Source organism: Fopius arisanus, unplaced genomic scaffold (assembly GCF_000806365.1).
Source record: "Fopius arisanus strain USDA-PBARC FA_bdor unplaced genomic scaffold, ASM80636v1 scaffold00004, whole genome shotgun sequence".
Classification (NCBI taxonomy): Eukaryota; Metazoa; Arthropoda; class Insecta; order Hymenoptera; family Braconidae; genus Fopius; species Fopius arisanus.
This window is the reverse complement of record NW_011887743.1, coordinates 1,331,709-1,347,818: the sequence shown is the minus strand read 5'-3', so window position 1 is coordinate 1,347,818 and position 16,110 is coordinate 1,331,709. Positions and strand designations below refer to the sequence as shown.

At 35.0% G+C, this 16,110-nt stretch overlaps 1 protein-coding gene across 17 annotated transcripts in view; it reads right to left on the bottom strand.

Annotated features, from left to right (window-relative positions):
* The window catches only part of slo (calcium-activated potassium channel slo), a 75,523-nt gene that overhangs the window by 4,539 nt on the left and 54,874 nt on the right, over window positions 1-16,110 (bottom strand). For 5 of the 17 annotated variants that reach the window (XM_011313139.1, XM_011313148.1, XM_011313129.1 and 2 more), the window contains 8 exons: window positions 12,880-12,992; window positions 9,871-10,026; window positions 9,713-9,789; window positions 5,754-5,804; window positions 3,262-3,282; window positions 1,649-1,711; window positions 788-820; window positions 546-678 (listed from right to left, as the gene is read on the bottom strand). In XM_011313139.1, coding sequence (XP_011311441.1) covers window positions 546-678; window positions 788-820; window positions 1,649-1,711; window positions 3,262-3,282; window positions 5,754-5,804; window positions 9,713-9,789; window positions 9,871-10,026; window positions 12,880-12,992 — 647 coding nt within the window. Of the gene's footprint in view, window positions 1-545; window positions 679-787; window positions 821-1,648; window positions 1,712-3,261; window positions 3,283-5,753; window positions 5,805-7,794; window positions 7,864-9,061; window positions 9,098-9,712; window positions 9,790-9,870; window positions 10,027-12,879; window positions 12,993-15,621; window positions 15,720-16,110 lie in introns of all 17 variants that reach the window. The other 12 variants (XM_011313172.1, XM_011313233.1, XM_011313268.1 and 9 more) reach the window with 9 other exon arrangements.

The following is a 16,110-nucleotide window of genomic DNA, read 5'->3' as shown; positions in this document are numbered from 1 at the left end:
ATTATTACCATGAAAATTCGTATCGGTGTCTATAACCGTTTATTTTTCATCTTTTGTTTCAATAATGAGTTCATTATTTTATTTATAACTCATGCATCACTCAGGACGTATATTTAACCTATCAATTTTGAAATAAAAATAATTGGCTCATGCTTTGATAATAAATCAACGAATGCATTAAATGTGCTTGGATATTTGCTGAACCGGTGCTCATCGCTAATCGATTAGTTTTATTTATGATTTTAATTCGAATGTACTACTATCTAAAATCAGAAGCCTCGAGATAGAGAAATACAGAGAAGAGTTAGAGATAGACTTTAGTGAAGAGCAATTACGAGAAATTCAGTTGAGTAATTTGGTTTTCTTGAATAATTTCTGGATAGAGTTTGTATGGAGTGGTTTGAATTTTTCATTTCTTTTTTTTTTTGATTCGGGTGAGTGATCATGAGATGGGGTTTTGATGGTGGTGATGAGTGTGGAATGAGTGATGATGATTGAAAAAAAAAAGAAATTATGAAGTCAGGGGGCACCGTTTTAACTGGTACCTCTGATTGTACGGATGATTGGGACTGGATAAGCTATCACTGGTTGCTCTGTTGACATTTGGCTTGACTTTATTCACTTGCTTTGTTGAATTCATTGTTGTCATTCCTACGGAGTTACGGTGATTCCTCATGGCTACAAATAAATTTAAGATTACAATTAATATGTAAATTTGGTTTTAAGCTTGTGTAAGGGGACAAGGAAAAATGAATTTGTGGAAACAAAAATAATCCAAGTAATTTACCATTTGGATCATCTCGGTCTCGACTGATTTCACCTAAAATTCATACGAAATAATTAATACGCAATTACTGATTATTTGTGTGAAGCTATTAAAGCACAAAATGATCAATTTTGGAATGACAATTATAAACACGAGCACATTTTTTGCTCCCCCCGATGGTGATAAAATCGAGAGCGTTTTACAGTGATTTTCGGTTAGGCGACCTACAGCCCCCCATGCGTACAGACGCGCATACCTCATCCTAGGCATTATTTAAATGCCAGAGATACGCGCAAATTAATTTGCAAATGAATAATAAAAAATTGATGTACTACTGATAACAAAAAAAGGATTGGAGAAAAAATACTCAACACTATTTAACACAATTCTGTGAGATTATTGCAGTAGAATAAAAATAGGTGTAAAAAACATGCAAAAAACAAAGTGTAGATTGAAAATAAATTATTTACTGAAAAGTCTCATTCAGCCATTACGTAACATAACTGAATCAATAAAATTTTAGGATTTCATTGTTATAGAAATTAATTAACTTAATGGAAGACAACTATCGATGAATTATTCATTTCACTTCTGTGAATGTTAAAAAATTATGAAATGAATTAAGTAATCATGTTGTAAAACTCAATAATTTTTACAGTAATAATATGTGGTAAAAAAATTAGTTTAACTGAGAAAATTCCTCGCAAAAACTATTTTTGAACTAATTTTGAAAAATGAATGGGTGGATTATTAAGTTTTGCAACTCAGAATTATAAGGAATTAATAAGTCATGATGATGCTTATAATATAAATTAACAATAATATTATTAGGAGTGCAGCTTGCGAGACTGTAGCATGGCTTTGACTGAGGTGTAACTGTACCTCTCACGTGAACCATCTTGGGCAGTTCTGGCGGAGTGAATGTGGGGGGAGGATGATGGTCGTCTGTAACAAACCACTACACATGTTAGCTACCCCTACCCCTAGATATTAAACAAGGCCTAAGTCCTTTTAAATCTACACAATAATCTATCATTATTGCGCTGAACCTCCAACTGATCGTTCCAGCCTTAAACTGAGATATGAACTCACACAATTCCATCTGTAACGCTCAACTTTTCCTGAACAGATTTAAGATTTTAATTTAATTTTAATTTTAATTGAATTTAAATCTTCCAAAATCCGGTACTAGCAAAAACTCGTGTGGAATAAAATGATGGAATTCTATAATTTCATCAGTGATGATCAACTCAGTGATGGATTAATTTTAATATTGACATTTTGATAAAAATTCCATGATTTAATAAATTAGTCCTCTCGACATACGTACCTGAATCAACCTAACGCTAAAGGACGTATTTACACATTCTTTGACCGTCGACGATGACTAAATGATGATTTTTAATTATTAGAATTTCTTGCGGCTGGAACGATCATTCATATTCTACTCTAAACATTTAGTTTAATCGTTATACCTCCATTCACAAACGAAGGTATTTAATTTCTCTCTTTCCGATTCCCTACAACGAGCTCAATGAATTTTTACGCCGATAGAATTATTAATTATGCAGAATGGCCTTTATAGTTTATTATGGTCGGCTCGTTGTGGAGAGGTCGTTAGACGAGACTGCCAACTATTTTAATAATTACCACATGCGCCGTGCACAAAATACACCAGACATGAAACTAATTGAATTCCAATATGACGAGTTATCGAGTTGCATCAACTCTTGAACGCGGTAATTGTTCGCCGTTATTTTCCATGACGAAAAAAACAATGAATTTCATGTGGATTTTGTCGAAGATTAAAAAAATACTCTAGAACATTCTAAAATACTTCAACACTACACTTATCATCCATATTAACTAATATTAATTAAGTGTGCGTGTCGTATTTCGCTTGAAGGAGAAAAAGGAGAAGAGACATGCTATTGGGTGTGAAAGAGTTATTAACGGTTAAAAATTATGTGGACTTGATGGAAGAAATTGGAGAGCAAAGAGAGAATAAAAGGCATGGGGTCGTGGGTGTGCAATTAATTTTCTTTGTGATTATTTTAATCTACTGTGTAGCAGCCAGTGTTGGGCCGACGTGACGTCATAAAAATATGTTGGCAATGATAAATATTTCATGTGCATTTACCAAATATCTCCGTAACTATAAATCTTGATATTGAATTGGAGAATATCGTGTTAAAATTAGAGTAGCATGTGAACACGACGAATAACTCGGACAAATGCACAAAATATTCTCAATGAATGTCAAATGAACAGCATTATTTCGCTGTGTAATTGATGATTGCACGTATCCTATACATCTAATTACTTCAATATGATATTGATTCATATATATTTTGGTGACATGTTAATCCCTAGTATTCACAATGATATATCAAATTTATTGAATTGAGTTTCGGTTATGCTCGAATTATACTATTGGATTTTTAATTTATTTTTTATAATTTTTGTTCCTTTATCCTCGGATAATTTTGACTTACTTGCGTACGAGAAGTCTTCACCTACGGAGTACGTGGAGGACGAAGGGGTATCAGGCACATAGACACATAGACGGTTAGTTTGTCAGAAAGTTTTGGTTGTCAATTTTTTTAATATAAATAATGAATACATAGAGGAAGTAGAATTAATCCCTTAAAAAAATTTCAATAGCATTAAAAAGGAGAATTAATAAGCGAGTGGAACAATTAAAGCGAAACCGTGATTCTGTCCTCTATGTATTCATTACACTTGTTCAGTTGTCATTAGTGTGTATGCGCAAGAGTCCATTACAATAGATGAGTGTGTTTGATATTAATTTTTTAAATGTATGTAAACTACAAATGAAACCATGAATTAGTGATTCAATGGATTGTGACAATTTTTTTAATTTCCTTCTAATTATCTGATCATTGCGTTGATGATTTCACATGATCCATTTATTAAAACTATCTATTTCATTGTATGGAATAAACTACTACTGTATTGTCACTGAATATACAAACACCGAGCTGTTATTGATTTTTTTTTACGAGGATGAGAAAACCCCTGGGGTCACAATGTTGGATATTGCGATCATGTCGAGAGAATTCGAGTCAATATTGATGGATACATACTGGTTTCCGTATAGTCCTTTCTTGTTTTTTAAAATCGGTGAAAAAATGAAGTCTCTGAGAACAATTATCAACATCAATGTATCTATCTGAGAGTGATTTCTAGATTATTTTTCCGGCAGATCCTCAAATCAACATTAACAACGATACAACATTAATAAAATATTGTAGCAGTACTGTTGTGAATATTTTTTATAATTAAAATAAAGAAGTCACCGACAAAACCAATAAAACCACTCAATAACACTCACAAACGGTTCTTTTCACATCTCTGGTTTAAACGTGATTAGCTACTATTTAGAGAGAGAAAAAATTATGACATTTGGAAAGAAAATAACATCGATAAATGGTCAGTTTCAAAGTCGTAGTTGCAGTAAATAAATTAATAAATAAACACCACACCAATAGGGCTCAAACACTAAAACGTTCTACATTGGGACGGTTCTTTTTTAAGTCGTCTGTCTTTGTTGTTTTGGAATTTTTTTATTTACGACTCGATTACTTTCAAGGGTTTTTCTTCTATTTTTATGCTCGATTCATGAATTTTCCGAACTCTCCAAGTACTAGTAATTTGTAAAACACTAAAAATTAAAATTTCTACTTCAAAATTTTCCTCAAGACTCAATTGATAAATTTGACAATTGACAATGTTTAAAAAGTACTTGGATATTCTGAAGTATCGACTCTGCGGAAAACAAATTATTGAGAAAAATTGACGTGATTCTAATTTATCTTTACAGAATTTTCTCGATTGTTAACTTTCATATTTTAATGGAATATTTAAAATTGGCAGATGAAAAAATACTCTAAAATAATAATATCAGTATTTTCGGGACAATAACAATAGGCGTGAAATTATGATTTTGTACACGATTCTGCAAGCCAGTGGTCGGTGACGGTGTGAGTGTTTTCAACGCGTACAAACCCGTGATATTGCTCTCAATTGATATAATCCTCTGATTGTGAATGAAATTGCCTCCAACAGCCTCCGACAAGCCTACCGTCTCAAATATATCCAACTTTCTATATTCCCCGGAGCAACGAATAAATGAGAACACATTAGATGAGGAATAATTTAATAACTCGAAATTTAGGCGGAAATAGTTCGAGTCCAGGCAGGAAAAATGGGGCAAGTACAGGGGCATAAAGTAATATCCAATTGCATTGATATCGGAACACGTTTTGGCAAGGAACTACCCCAGCAGACTTTGCCCATTCAATTTTACGATCTTTGATATCTGCTATTTCTTTATTCCAAGCTCCCACGTCTTCATTCGAAAATAGAGTTATGAGAGCAAAAAGGTAGAATAAATTTCGCGGAATGACTGTCATAAAAGCTCCAGTTTTTTTTTTAAACCTCTGCCAACGCAGATTCTGTGGCTAATCCACCGCAATCCGCTGTTTTCATACCGATATTTGTAAAGAATCTCGATCTCCCATAAATCCAGATGTAAATAAAATCACCTATAATTTATTTTTATTAATAATCATCGTTTCAGACGACTTCACTCCCGGCTGAAGTCGTGCTACTTCGGGAGAGCTCGTACAGCCTACGACCCTCACTAAAAACATCTCCCCATTTATCTAGATTATCTTAATTTATAAAGTCGTAACGTAATCTGCTGTATCCGTATTTTTTTCTCAGTAAGCTGCAATAATTGATGAAAATTTCATCACAATCAGAGGTCAATTAACAATAATCTATCAGCAGAGCGTGAGAGGCACCACCACAAGGCCTGCGATTGGTAATGTAACGCAGGGCTATCTCAGACTCAATCAAAACAATAATAGAAACTAAAAAATAAATATCCCGACGTCGTTGGTGATTGTAATATACGTGACACAGTTGTTGTTTTTTTTTTCTACTCTCGGGGGATACGTACTTGCTCTTCCGACCATCTGAACGGCTCTCACGCCCTTCCGGAATGTCGCCACTGCCCGAGGGGAGAAGAGAACCATAGCTGTTAGTCTTCACATCTAAATACCTTAGTCCATCTTTTTTTTTCTTTTTTTGTGGAACACATAGGAGTGGGTCTGTCAGAGAGGTAAGGGTTCGATTTGGATCCATCTCCATTTTTATCCTTCAAATTCATGTGACGTGCCATTATTTTAGTCAATGATTTTCCGTTAAAGCTGAGAGGAATCAATGGATGGAGATGAAACCGATGATATTATCGCATGGATAATGATCTAACTGTATCAAATGATGTTTCTGTTTTTGTATGGTTTTATGAGCCCTAGCCATGTGTTGTGTTCGTACTTAATGAATATATATTACATCGAGTAAAATAACAGTTAATCAATGTATGTATACATAATTGTTAAAATTAAAGTAGAATTTAAAAGAATATACAGTTCAGGTACACAGAGAAAAGCATTTGCGAAGTAGAGTGAATGTTCACATTACACGAATAACCAATGATTTACAATTACTCCTCGAGTGTAATTTTTATCAAGACAAACTCGCTATGGTTGAAAATCTCATTTGGAGTGTATTTTTGTCTTTGAATATGAATTTAGTGGAGAAGAGCAGAAAATTTTCTCTGTGTAATAAAAGACGAGGTAAACCCTGGGCATCTGGAGTTATTTAATCTCAGCATATCAATAATTATTGAAGAAGGCACTAAATCGGGGTAATGGAATGAAACCTTCCTGAAATACTTGTGCCTCAAGCTTCCATCGAATGGCGACGATAATTACGTGGTAATGAGGAAGATAAAGGAAAGTTGAAGTTAATATCATCCACCACTCGGCACTCCCCTGGAAAATTTAAGAACCAAAACTCCAGGTGAATTATAATTCACCAGGAGTTGACCTTCAACCCACACCCTTGCTCGATCTATTCATAAACTGGGAGCGGCATAAAGAGCCAAAGTTGATAGAAAATAGTGGGAGAAAGTAAACTCTGGAGTTCGAGGATGAGTATCATCAGGTAAATCATTTTACCTTGAAATTCTTCAACATTTGGGGTACAGAAGTTTTCTGTGAATAACATAAAAATGATTTTGTAACGGCTGAACAAGATTATTCTAGCGTTAATTACTTTGCTTTACAATGAACGATTTAATTTACAGCGTAAGCCAACATTTACTTCTGTTTTTATTAGCAAATAACTATATTTAATGATTCATTTTACGCGCCAAGCAATATTCATACGATACAGGTAGTCCAATGTTTCGTTACCATTTATCAAAGCCTGTGAACATTCATATTCACATTGAGAAAAATTTTGTTGATGCTCTTCAACTTGTTAATTAAATATATTAATTGTTAATTTTTCTCAATGTACTGCACATGATTTACAGAGCATTAGTGATGCGTTACGTTTTGAGTGGACACATAGAGTGACATCGAGAGAAATAAAGTGTTTTTCTCCTTTTGAAATACTGTTTATTTCATTCGATTCGAGCCATGAACGATTATACAACGTGCCCAGCAAAAAATTATGCATTCGTTAATGTGGAGGTAGTGCTAGCGCATTGTTTCTCGATATATTTTTGAAACATTTGAATTTTATTTCCAATCAGCACGAAAAATAGTTAAATAGATTGTTTCCAAAAAATTTTAATTATAGATCATGATGTTTCATCATTTATTTTTCATCTCCTCGCTTCGAGAATATAAATTGAAAATATTCTCAATTCAAGGTTTAAGTGTCAATTATTTTTTGTGGATATTCAGTACTAATGATGCTCATTATTTAATATCAACAACGAATTTGCCTTCTTATGCTTTATTTTCAACGAAATTGTTTCAACTTTGTTAGAGCTTGCATTATGCAAAAGCATTAACGATGAATCTTGCTTGAAAGAAAAAAATACTCATCATTTCAGGATGGAAAACAGTGGGATATCAAAAAATAAACATAAAACAAAAACATTTCGGATAAATAGGAGATAATGAGTGGATGGAGTTCAGGCGTACCGTCAAGGTAACTTCGTAATGCAGAATTTCCCTTCACCATTCCAGTCTGCATCATCATCATTCCAACATCTGGAAAAATTTCTCCATCATTTATCCTTCTACACTGAATAAAAAAATTGATTAATTTCAAACCAAGTCCACCTGCGTCTATTGGAATTATGAGAAATTTTGTCTGGTAAAAATTTTTGTTTGTTTTTTATTTTGACTGCCCAGGGTTTAGAATATGCTGTGATACCTTCGAATAAATATCAACGATTATTTGTCAATGTCAGATAGTGTGTGAATGTCGATATATCGTGTGATGATTTTATCTATTATTCAAAATAAAAAGTTGATGAGTGAAATAATGAAATATTCGGTGAGAGTGCTCGTACATTTGGAACGACAGGATGAACTCTTACATCAAAGTATCCATCGATTATTCAATCTATCAATTATATTTGCACCGTAATATCTGCCTCCCAAATTTGCTGATTATTTTCATTTATTTCAGATGAATGATAAATCATTAATTGATTTTATGCTGATCGATAATGACGAGAGGATTGGACAGACTGAAGCATCTTGCATAGGCAAATTTTTTTTTATTAAAAAAGGGGATGTGGACCCAACCCGAGCTATAGATGACATGCAATGCAAGGCGGACGGATTAAAAGGAGGGCACATATCTATGGTGCAGGCTATTTCATGATTTTTTATCTTCTCAAAACATGTGGTCAGGTGGTCATGCACCAGCTGACTTAAACTATTAAAAATTAGGGGAAACATTTCACTTGCTCAAACTCATTCGAATACTTCAATTTTTTCATCGACAATAATTATTATCCTTTCTCCTTCATTATTTTATCAATTTACTCGCAAAAAGTTGAAGTATTTGGAGTTATGCTGGGCGAATTATGCCAAGAATTTGAAATGAAAATGCAGTTGTCATTTCAAATTAAAATGGATTTATCGAGGCAGATTTGATAATTCAGCGGGAAGAAATTTGACAACACAAGACATGATGGTAATAGAGTGAGTAAGGATGGAGTTATGAGATAGCAAAGGAATAACAGAGAAGACAGATAGAAGAATATAATACGTGGAATTAATCTGAGGCCAGATGTAATGGCAATCCAAGGGATTTTTGGGTTACTTTCGGTGAATTTAGAACAACGATGATAGAAGAAATTAAATAAAAGAAAGTATATGTTTTAATATACTCAGACCAAAGTTTTTTAGTAGTAAAAAGTTTTGAGAGATTAAGCGAGCGAGTTAGAGACGTTACCTAAGTCCCGGCCCCAGGAGCGCTGCTGCTGCCCCACTAGATCATATATTATAATAGTTTATCACTGGTATGTGAATTTCTCTGTTTTTTTTTTCTTTAATTACGTTTTTCTTTCTAATTATGTCATAGACAGATTCAAGAGGATAGTATCCAGTGTGGTGTGGGGTGGGGGATAAAAAAGTTCTTTTGAGAGAAGAGGAGGATAAAAAGTTTGCGGAGAGATTTTTCAAGGGATTTTTTTAATGAAAACTTCCTGCGATCGATTGACCTACGTGGAAGCTTTTTCGTATAGTTGCGAGTCACTTGGGATTATTTTCAGGTTTTTTTTAATGGTTTCTGCACTCACCGCAGGACTTTTGAATTTTCATTAGTTTTTATTGGAGGTTCTCTCCTTGGAAAGGAAATTTCGGGGTTGGAAGATTAATGGCAGGGGGTCCATATTTTTTTCTCCTGTAAGAAAGGAAACTTGATTTTTCACGACGTGACTCGCAGAAAGTGAGATTGTATGAGACTCGGAGTGCGAGATTTTTTTTTCACTTGGACAGCAAAAAATCAGATGAATTATGAAAAATTTTTTCTTGTTAGTAGAGAAATCGTAATTTTTGTTTATAAATTTTGAGATTTTTTGGGGGGATATCGAACATGACTTACAGTTTTTGCATTTGCATTTCTTGATCAGTGTCTCGTCCTTGATGTCCTCGTGGCATGCTTTGCAGTAAAACCATGCACTGAAAAATGTGAAGAGTAGTTACAATTCTTTAGATTTCAATTTCTGGGAAACATTACGATTTTTATGGGGTTTTAGTTACCGTTTGACCTCATCGGCCGATTGAGCAATGAAAAATCCCTGAGTATTAGCAGCGATCTTGGCACCACGTGGATTTATGGAGATTTTGCTGTCCGCACCCGCTTCACCCTTAATCTCGATCGCCAGGAGTAATAGTTTCAATTTCGTGAAACACAATCTAGCACAGACAATCACGTGTTATACCGAGAATTTATCAAATTAATCTCAAATTATATCTCTACTACAGGTCATTTTAAGAACAGAAATCAGTTCTCAATGTGATGTCGAATTACTAAATATTACGTGTGTCAAAGGATCCAACTAAAATTAATCTTTAAAACATTGAACAATAGGATGATAACTCAGAAATGGGAGAAACGAATATAGAGTAAAAACTCCAAAAAAATTCTCGAATGTAAGAGAAAGTTAAAATAATCTGTAAAATAAATCCGTAAATCCCCTCGCTCTTAAAAAAACCAAATAAATTTTCAATACTCCATATTCGGTTCACCAAATATACATATAAACACCAACAAAACATCCATAAATAACCCAAAATACGACACACAAAATGAAAGAGAGGAGTCAGCTGACAAGATTAACACTGCGATATCAGCAAAGTCCATGATGGCAAAACCACGGTACACGAGAATTCCAATGAAACGTAATGCACATGCCTACAAAAACACTAATCCAACTGGAATCTACAGCATGAATGACTATACGTGCATAACACTCGATTCAACGCACGCCACGATGACGATTGGCAAGTACACAGTGAGTTCATGGTGGTGTGGAAAATTTTCTATCCACATACGCCAGAATGGAGTGGATGTGTATATCGTATATCGCACGTGCGTCGACTGCGGATTTTACATGGCAATTTCAGCCCAATAGATAAAGGGAAACGAGGGAATTTAGGGGAAGGAGAGGGTGAGAGAGATTCAGGATAAGATTGGCTAGTCAAGCGAGCAAATGCACGCATTATATTGCTACACGATACTCAACTCATGCTGCACATTGAGCATCGGACTAATTGCAAAACCGATCGTTACGGTATTACGCTCTGCCATTTCCTTCTCTAAGTATAAGCTAAAAGTTCAAGTAGTCGTTAAAAATGACGAAACGTTGTATTAATTCGTTGGTTTTTAAACTAAACGGTTCCTTTCTCCACAGCGTGATTACATATTCACATATTTACAGTCATTCGAATAAGATATTTTTGCTATTTTTTTTTTATTGTTTAGAGGGCGGTGCTCTTTTATAATTCACTCTCTTTTTTAGCTACACTCCCACACACGCAAACAGGCTGCTAATTTTGATGGTTCACTATTAGTCTTTTTTCCACAAATTCTATTTTATTTTGCGGCTTCTTGCGGATGTGAAATTAATTCGTTCTTTAACTTGAAAGTATAATAAGATTGTGCAGTTTTAAATTGCAGAAGATATGTGCACTTGGACTAGGCTTGACATTTGTCACGACTTATTAATTTAGGTGCAATTTTGCTATTTTTTTTTAGTTGCGAATGTGCTTTTCGTGGGAATGTGTGATTTTTTTTTGTTTAGGTGATTCTGTGACGTGGATTTCAGGTGTTTTTGCAGGGAGGGCGGTCAGTAGTAGAAACTGGCTGTGGTCAGACGAACAAAAATAAAGGATTCTCCGTTTTTTTTTTCTCCAATTGAAAACAAATTGATAAATAAAATACGTTTCCAGGATGAGAGCAATTGATCACGTCCTCCTTGCATCGAGTCGTGTTATCACAAATGTTACGTCAATCTTCCATGATTTTTTTATTCAACTAAATGATGAATGGAGAGTGCACAGAGCATGCATGCAGTTGTGCAGAAAAATTTCCAACATTTCTAATTCATTAGATTATTATTGAGTGTTATATGCTACATCAAGTGACACATAAATTGGGGAGGAAGATGAGAATGGAAGAAACTCATCAACATGTCCATTTCCTAAAGATAATCACCCGAAATTAAAAGAATAATTACTATTTTTAACAATAATAACTATTTTATCGTATATGCAGAACAATAGTACGAAAAATTAATGGATGTATGATGGAAATGGGACAGACTTGAAATAAAATCACCCGAGGTATAATTATTTGAATTTAGACTGAGAAATCTCGAAAACGTTGGACTTTTTTGTGGTTCAATCTCGATGAAAAAAAATGACAAAAAGTTGGAACTGGGGGGGCGTAGCCTCATTTCGATGGCGGAGGCATCCGAACGCTAGTTGGCTATGTGCAATAATTAACCGCGTACCACGAGCTCAATAAGCCTCTCGGCATGGTGGCTCGCTATCAGGTTTATCCTGTGGAGTTTCCGCGTTTACCCCGATGTACATACTACAACCAAAATTCCTGGGTAATTTAGCGCTGGGTAAATCTCACGCAAAATCTTGCTCGTTAACCTGCACCACTAATTTCGTTCTTTACCCCCAGTACAAACAATGATCGAGTGCCATTATTCATTAATTTGTCCGTTCACTCGTTAATTCAGTATAAAAATCGAAGAATTATTCTCGTCACGAGTGACTTTGCGGAAAAATGCTGAATGAACGAGTGAATTGGGGGAACAAATGAAATAAAAGAGTTTTTAAAAATATTTTTGTGAATTTATGATGGATATAAAGGTTGGACGATCCACTGGGAGAATTGCGAATAGTACAAACTACTCAGGTGCATAAACAGAGAGAGGAGGTAAAATTCCCAAAACATTACTGAGTGATTTTGTGATAGATTGATAGACACGACTACGGGGTGAAAATAATACGAACGCAATTGAGAAAAATACCATAAAATGGAGAGAGAGAGGGGGTGCGAACACGTCTACTTGTGATTTATTGTTGTTGTAAAGAAATATTTCAGGGTGAAATGAATTTGAAGAAACAAATTGTGAGTGTGTAAATATTCAATAAAAAATAGAAAACAAGTTGTTGAAAAAAGAGGAGAGAAAAAATAGTTTGAAAGAGAGGGTAAGTTTGCATGTGTGGCAGCCGTTGGCAGCGAGAACTTACTCGCTGGCTTGGGGAAATGTCATCCCTGTAAAGGACGGGGAGAGGGTTTCCGTGTACATCTCGCAGCCCGTTCCCTGCAGGTAATCATTCTGCCACGCCTGAGTGTCCGGCGACTGAAACACCAATCACCAAAGCTCCACGTCATCAACACCTTCTACGAGCGCGGCCCTCCATTTTTATTTATTTATTTTTGCTTTTATTATTATTCCATTTGTTGTGCACATTAGCATTAATGTTAAACCAGAGGATTTTATTCCACTGTGTTATACTTCTGAATCACCACGAGACGAGAATTGATTCCTCATCTCGTGGCTACGACATGGTGAACGTACGCGCGCATTTTTCATTATTTTTTTTTATTTTCTTTTGGAACCTCAATCGAAGCGTCGATTTAGTAGCTGAAATAATTAGGTCATTGCACAGTTTCGGGAGATTGTTTCAATTTTTTTGGCATAATTAATGCGTCATGGGGCAATATGAACGAATAGTCTGATGTTTTGCGCCGCAGTAGTAGGTAGAGCGAGCTGACACGATGTGAGCCGAAGATGTACGGGCCAAACCGAGAGTGAAATGACGCGATGTGATGTCCGAGAATTTCGCCTGTCGAAAACCAGATGAAAAAAAAAAAGTATCTATAAAAATGAAACCGAAAGAGTAGTTAAATGAATATTAGGAAGAATTTCGACAAAAGAGGTAATATGAAATTAAAACCCGGATGTAATAAAATCTCTAAAAAAAATATAAAAAGTTATTAGAGTCTTCCTAAGGGATGACCGTGATTTTTGTCATTGGAAAATGGCCACAGCCGGTGGAGACGTGAATGGTCAATTCAATTTCGCGTACCCGAGAGATCGATTGGTCCTGATACCCAACGGGAAATCGAAAATGGGTGGTGGTGAAGGATAGGGGGTAAAGACGGGGTAGAGTAGTGTGAAGGGGAGCCAGAGGAGAGGAGTGAGAATTTCATAGAAGACCAGAGGGTCAGATGCAGTTCTCGGCTACAAACCGCGCGTGACCCCTTGACCCGAAACTCTCCCTGGGAAACCCCGGAAGCCATTGAATTATCGTGAATCCTGAAGCGAGGATATGGCGGGATAGATTTTATTGCGAATTGCGCGAATATCGGGACATTGTTCTTTTTTCGTATCATTCATCCGGAGAAGATAAACGTGTTGGGTGGAAATAGTCTGTGATTGAGATTTTAATTATGATGAAAAATTTCATTCATGAGGTTATCTGGTCATGATAATAAATTTTGCGTCACGGTATTTTGCTTTGATTAATGTGGCCATTATTTTCTGTCGTATTTATCAATGAATGTAATGCCGAAATAAAATATTGGGCCTGATGAAAAATTCCTACTTTATGCAACGAAGTTATTTCATCTGATTACGTTCTCAGTGACATTTAACTGTACATGATGATTGAATTACAATAAACAATGCGAAAAACACAAGAATTTTATCAAGTCAACAACTGTGTACTCGATTCTCAGTTGATTGTTCTTCATCTTTTGCTCATATTCTTGCAACACATTGTGAAAATAATAGACGGAGTTGCTGAAGCATTGAAGGGTGGTTGACATCGATTAGGTGTAGCACAGATACGAAGTTATACAATTAATATATATAATATATATAATGTAATATATATTGGTTAATTTGATTCAGTTGTTTTGGCACGTTCAATTATGGTAGAATGGTTCAATAATAGCGGAGTGGAGCGTAGTGAGAGACATAGGCGAGGCGAAGCTTTTTTTCCTTTTTCTTCCGATTCAAGAGACTCAATTCTTACCATTGGCTTTAATTCGGTAATAAAAATTTATGGAGAATAATGAGACTTCAAAAATATTTCTTAACTTAATTCTTAAAGTAAAATAAAACTACGTTGAGAACGAAATGGAGCGTATTAAAATTATTGAAAATCAATTGATAAAACTAAAGCAATTGACTAAAGTTCAGTAATAAAGAAGCTAAAGAAAAGAAAATTCCTCATCAAGACGTTTTAAGAAAGCAAACCAGGCAAATTACCATTTTATTTCTATTCTTTTTCAGTGTTAAATATTTTATAACTTCGTTATTAGCTCTAGATTTTTTTAATAGGTATGAGGTGACCCATGGGCGTGATTTTCAATCGCTGGAGTGGGAATTATTGATAAAAATATTAGCGAAACTAGGAATTTGCCACGTGGTATCAATCCATTTTCGCATGACAAATCTTTTTGTGAGAGCCCACCATAGCTCAAAATTCTACTTGATGCGGGATTTGAACTCACGACTTGTCGTTTACTAAACTGGCATTTAGCCGACACAGCCACTACTTCATCATTACCATTGAATATTATATTTCAATTGGCGAATGATAAATAAACCATCAATTAACTCGGTATAATTAGTAGTTGAATAAGAATAATAATTTATCAATGAATGTAATGTCAAAATAAAATATTGGGCCTGATGAAAAATCCCTACTTTATGCAACGAAGATCGAGTTGAATTTTTAAAAATCAATTCAATCAATTTAATTGGAGGAACACATGGGCCACCTCAAAAAAAAATGGTGGCAGCGTTTATATTGATTGTTAGGGCGGGGTGCTATTAATTCCGTATTTTGCGAAATTCAATGCAAAGTTTTGTCTCTTGAATCAGAGCATTTAGTCATTTCAGCTTTGATGGATCATTTGTTTGACATTTTAATTGGTCGTTTTTAGAAAAGGATTTTTTGGATCATGGAACGACTTACTCGGTGGCTTTGGCAAAGGGCATTCCAATGAAGGTAGGGCTCAGTGTCTCGGTGTACATCTCCATTCCGGTGCCACGGAGGTAGTCATTCTGCCATGCCTGTATATCGAGCGACTGGTTCCAATCAACCAACCATCTCTTAATTACACGCGCGCCTACATATATGCATGTAGAGGTGTGTGTGTTGTCTCTATTTTTATTTCTTTTTTAGTGTCCACAGTGAAGCGATTTTTACGTTCCATATTTGAATTCGCGGGGCATTTTTTCTTTATTTTTTTTTTCATTCAATTTTATTGTGTCCAGTTGAACAGAAACTGAAATACGGAGCGAGTGACGAGTGTATGAGTTTAATTTTTGCTTCACGATTTGCGTTAAATCTTTCATTGTGGACTCTTTCTAAACGAGAATATATCAATGGTTGTAAGTCAAAATTTACGAATGTAAATGATTTGAGTTTATTTTTCCATCTTTTCTCGGATTGAGGAGAGAC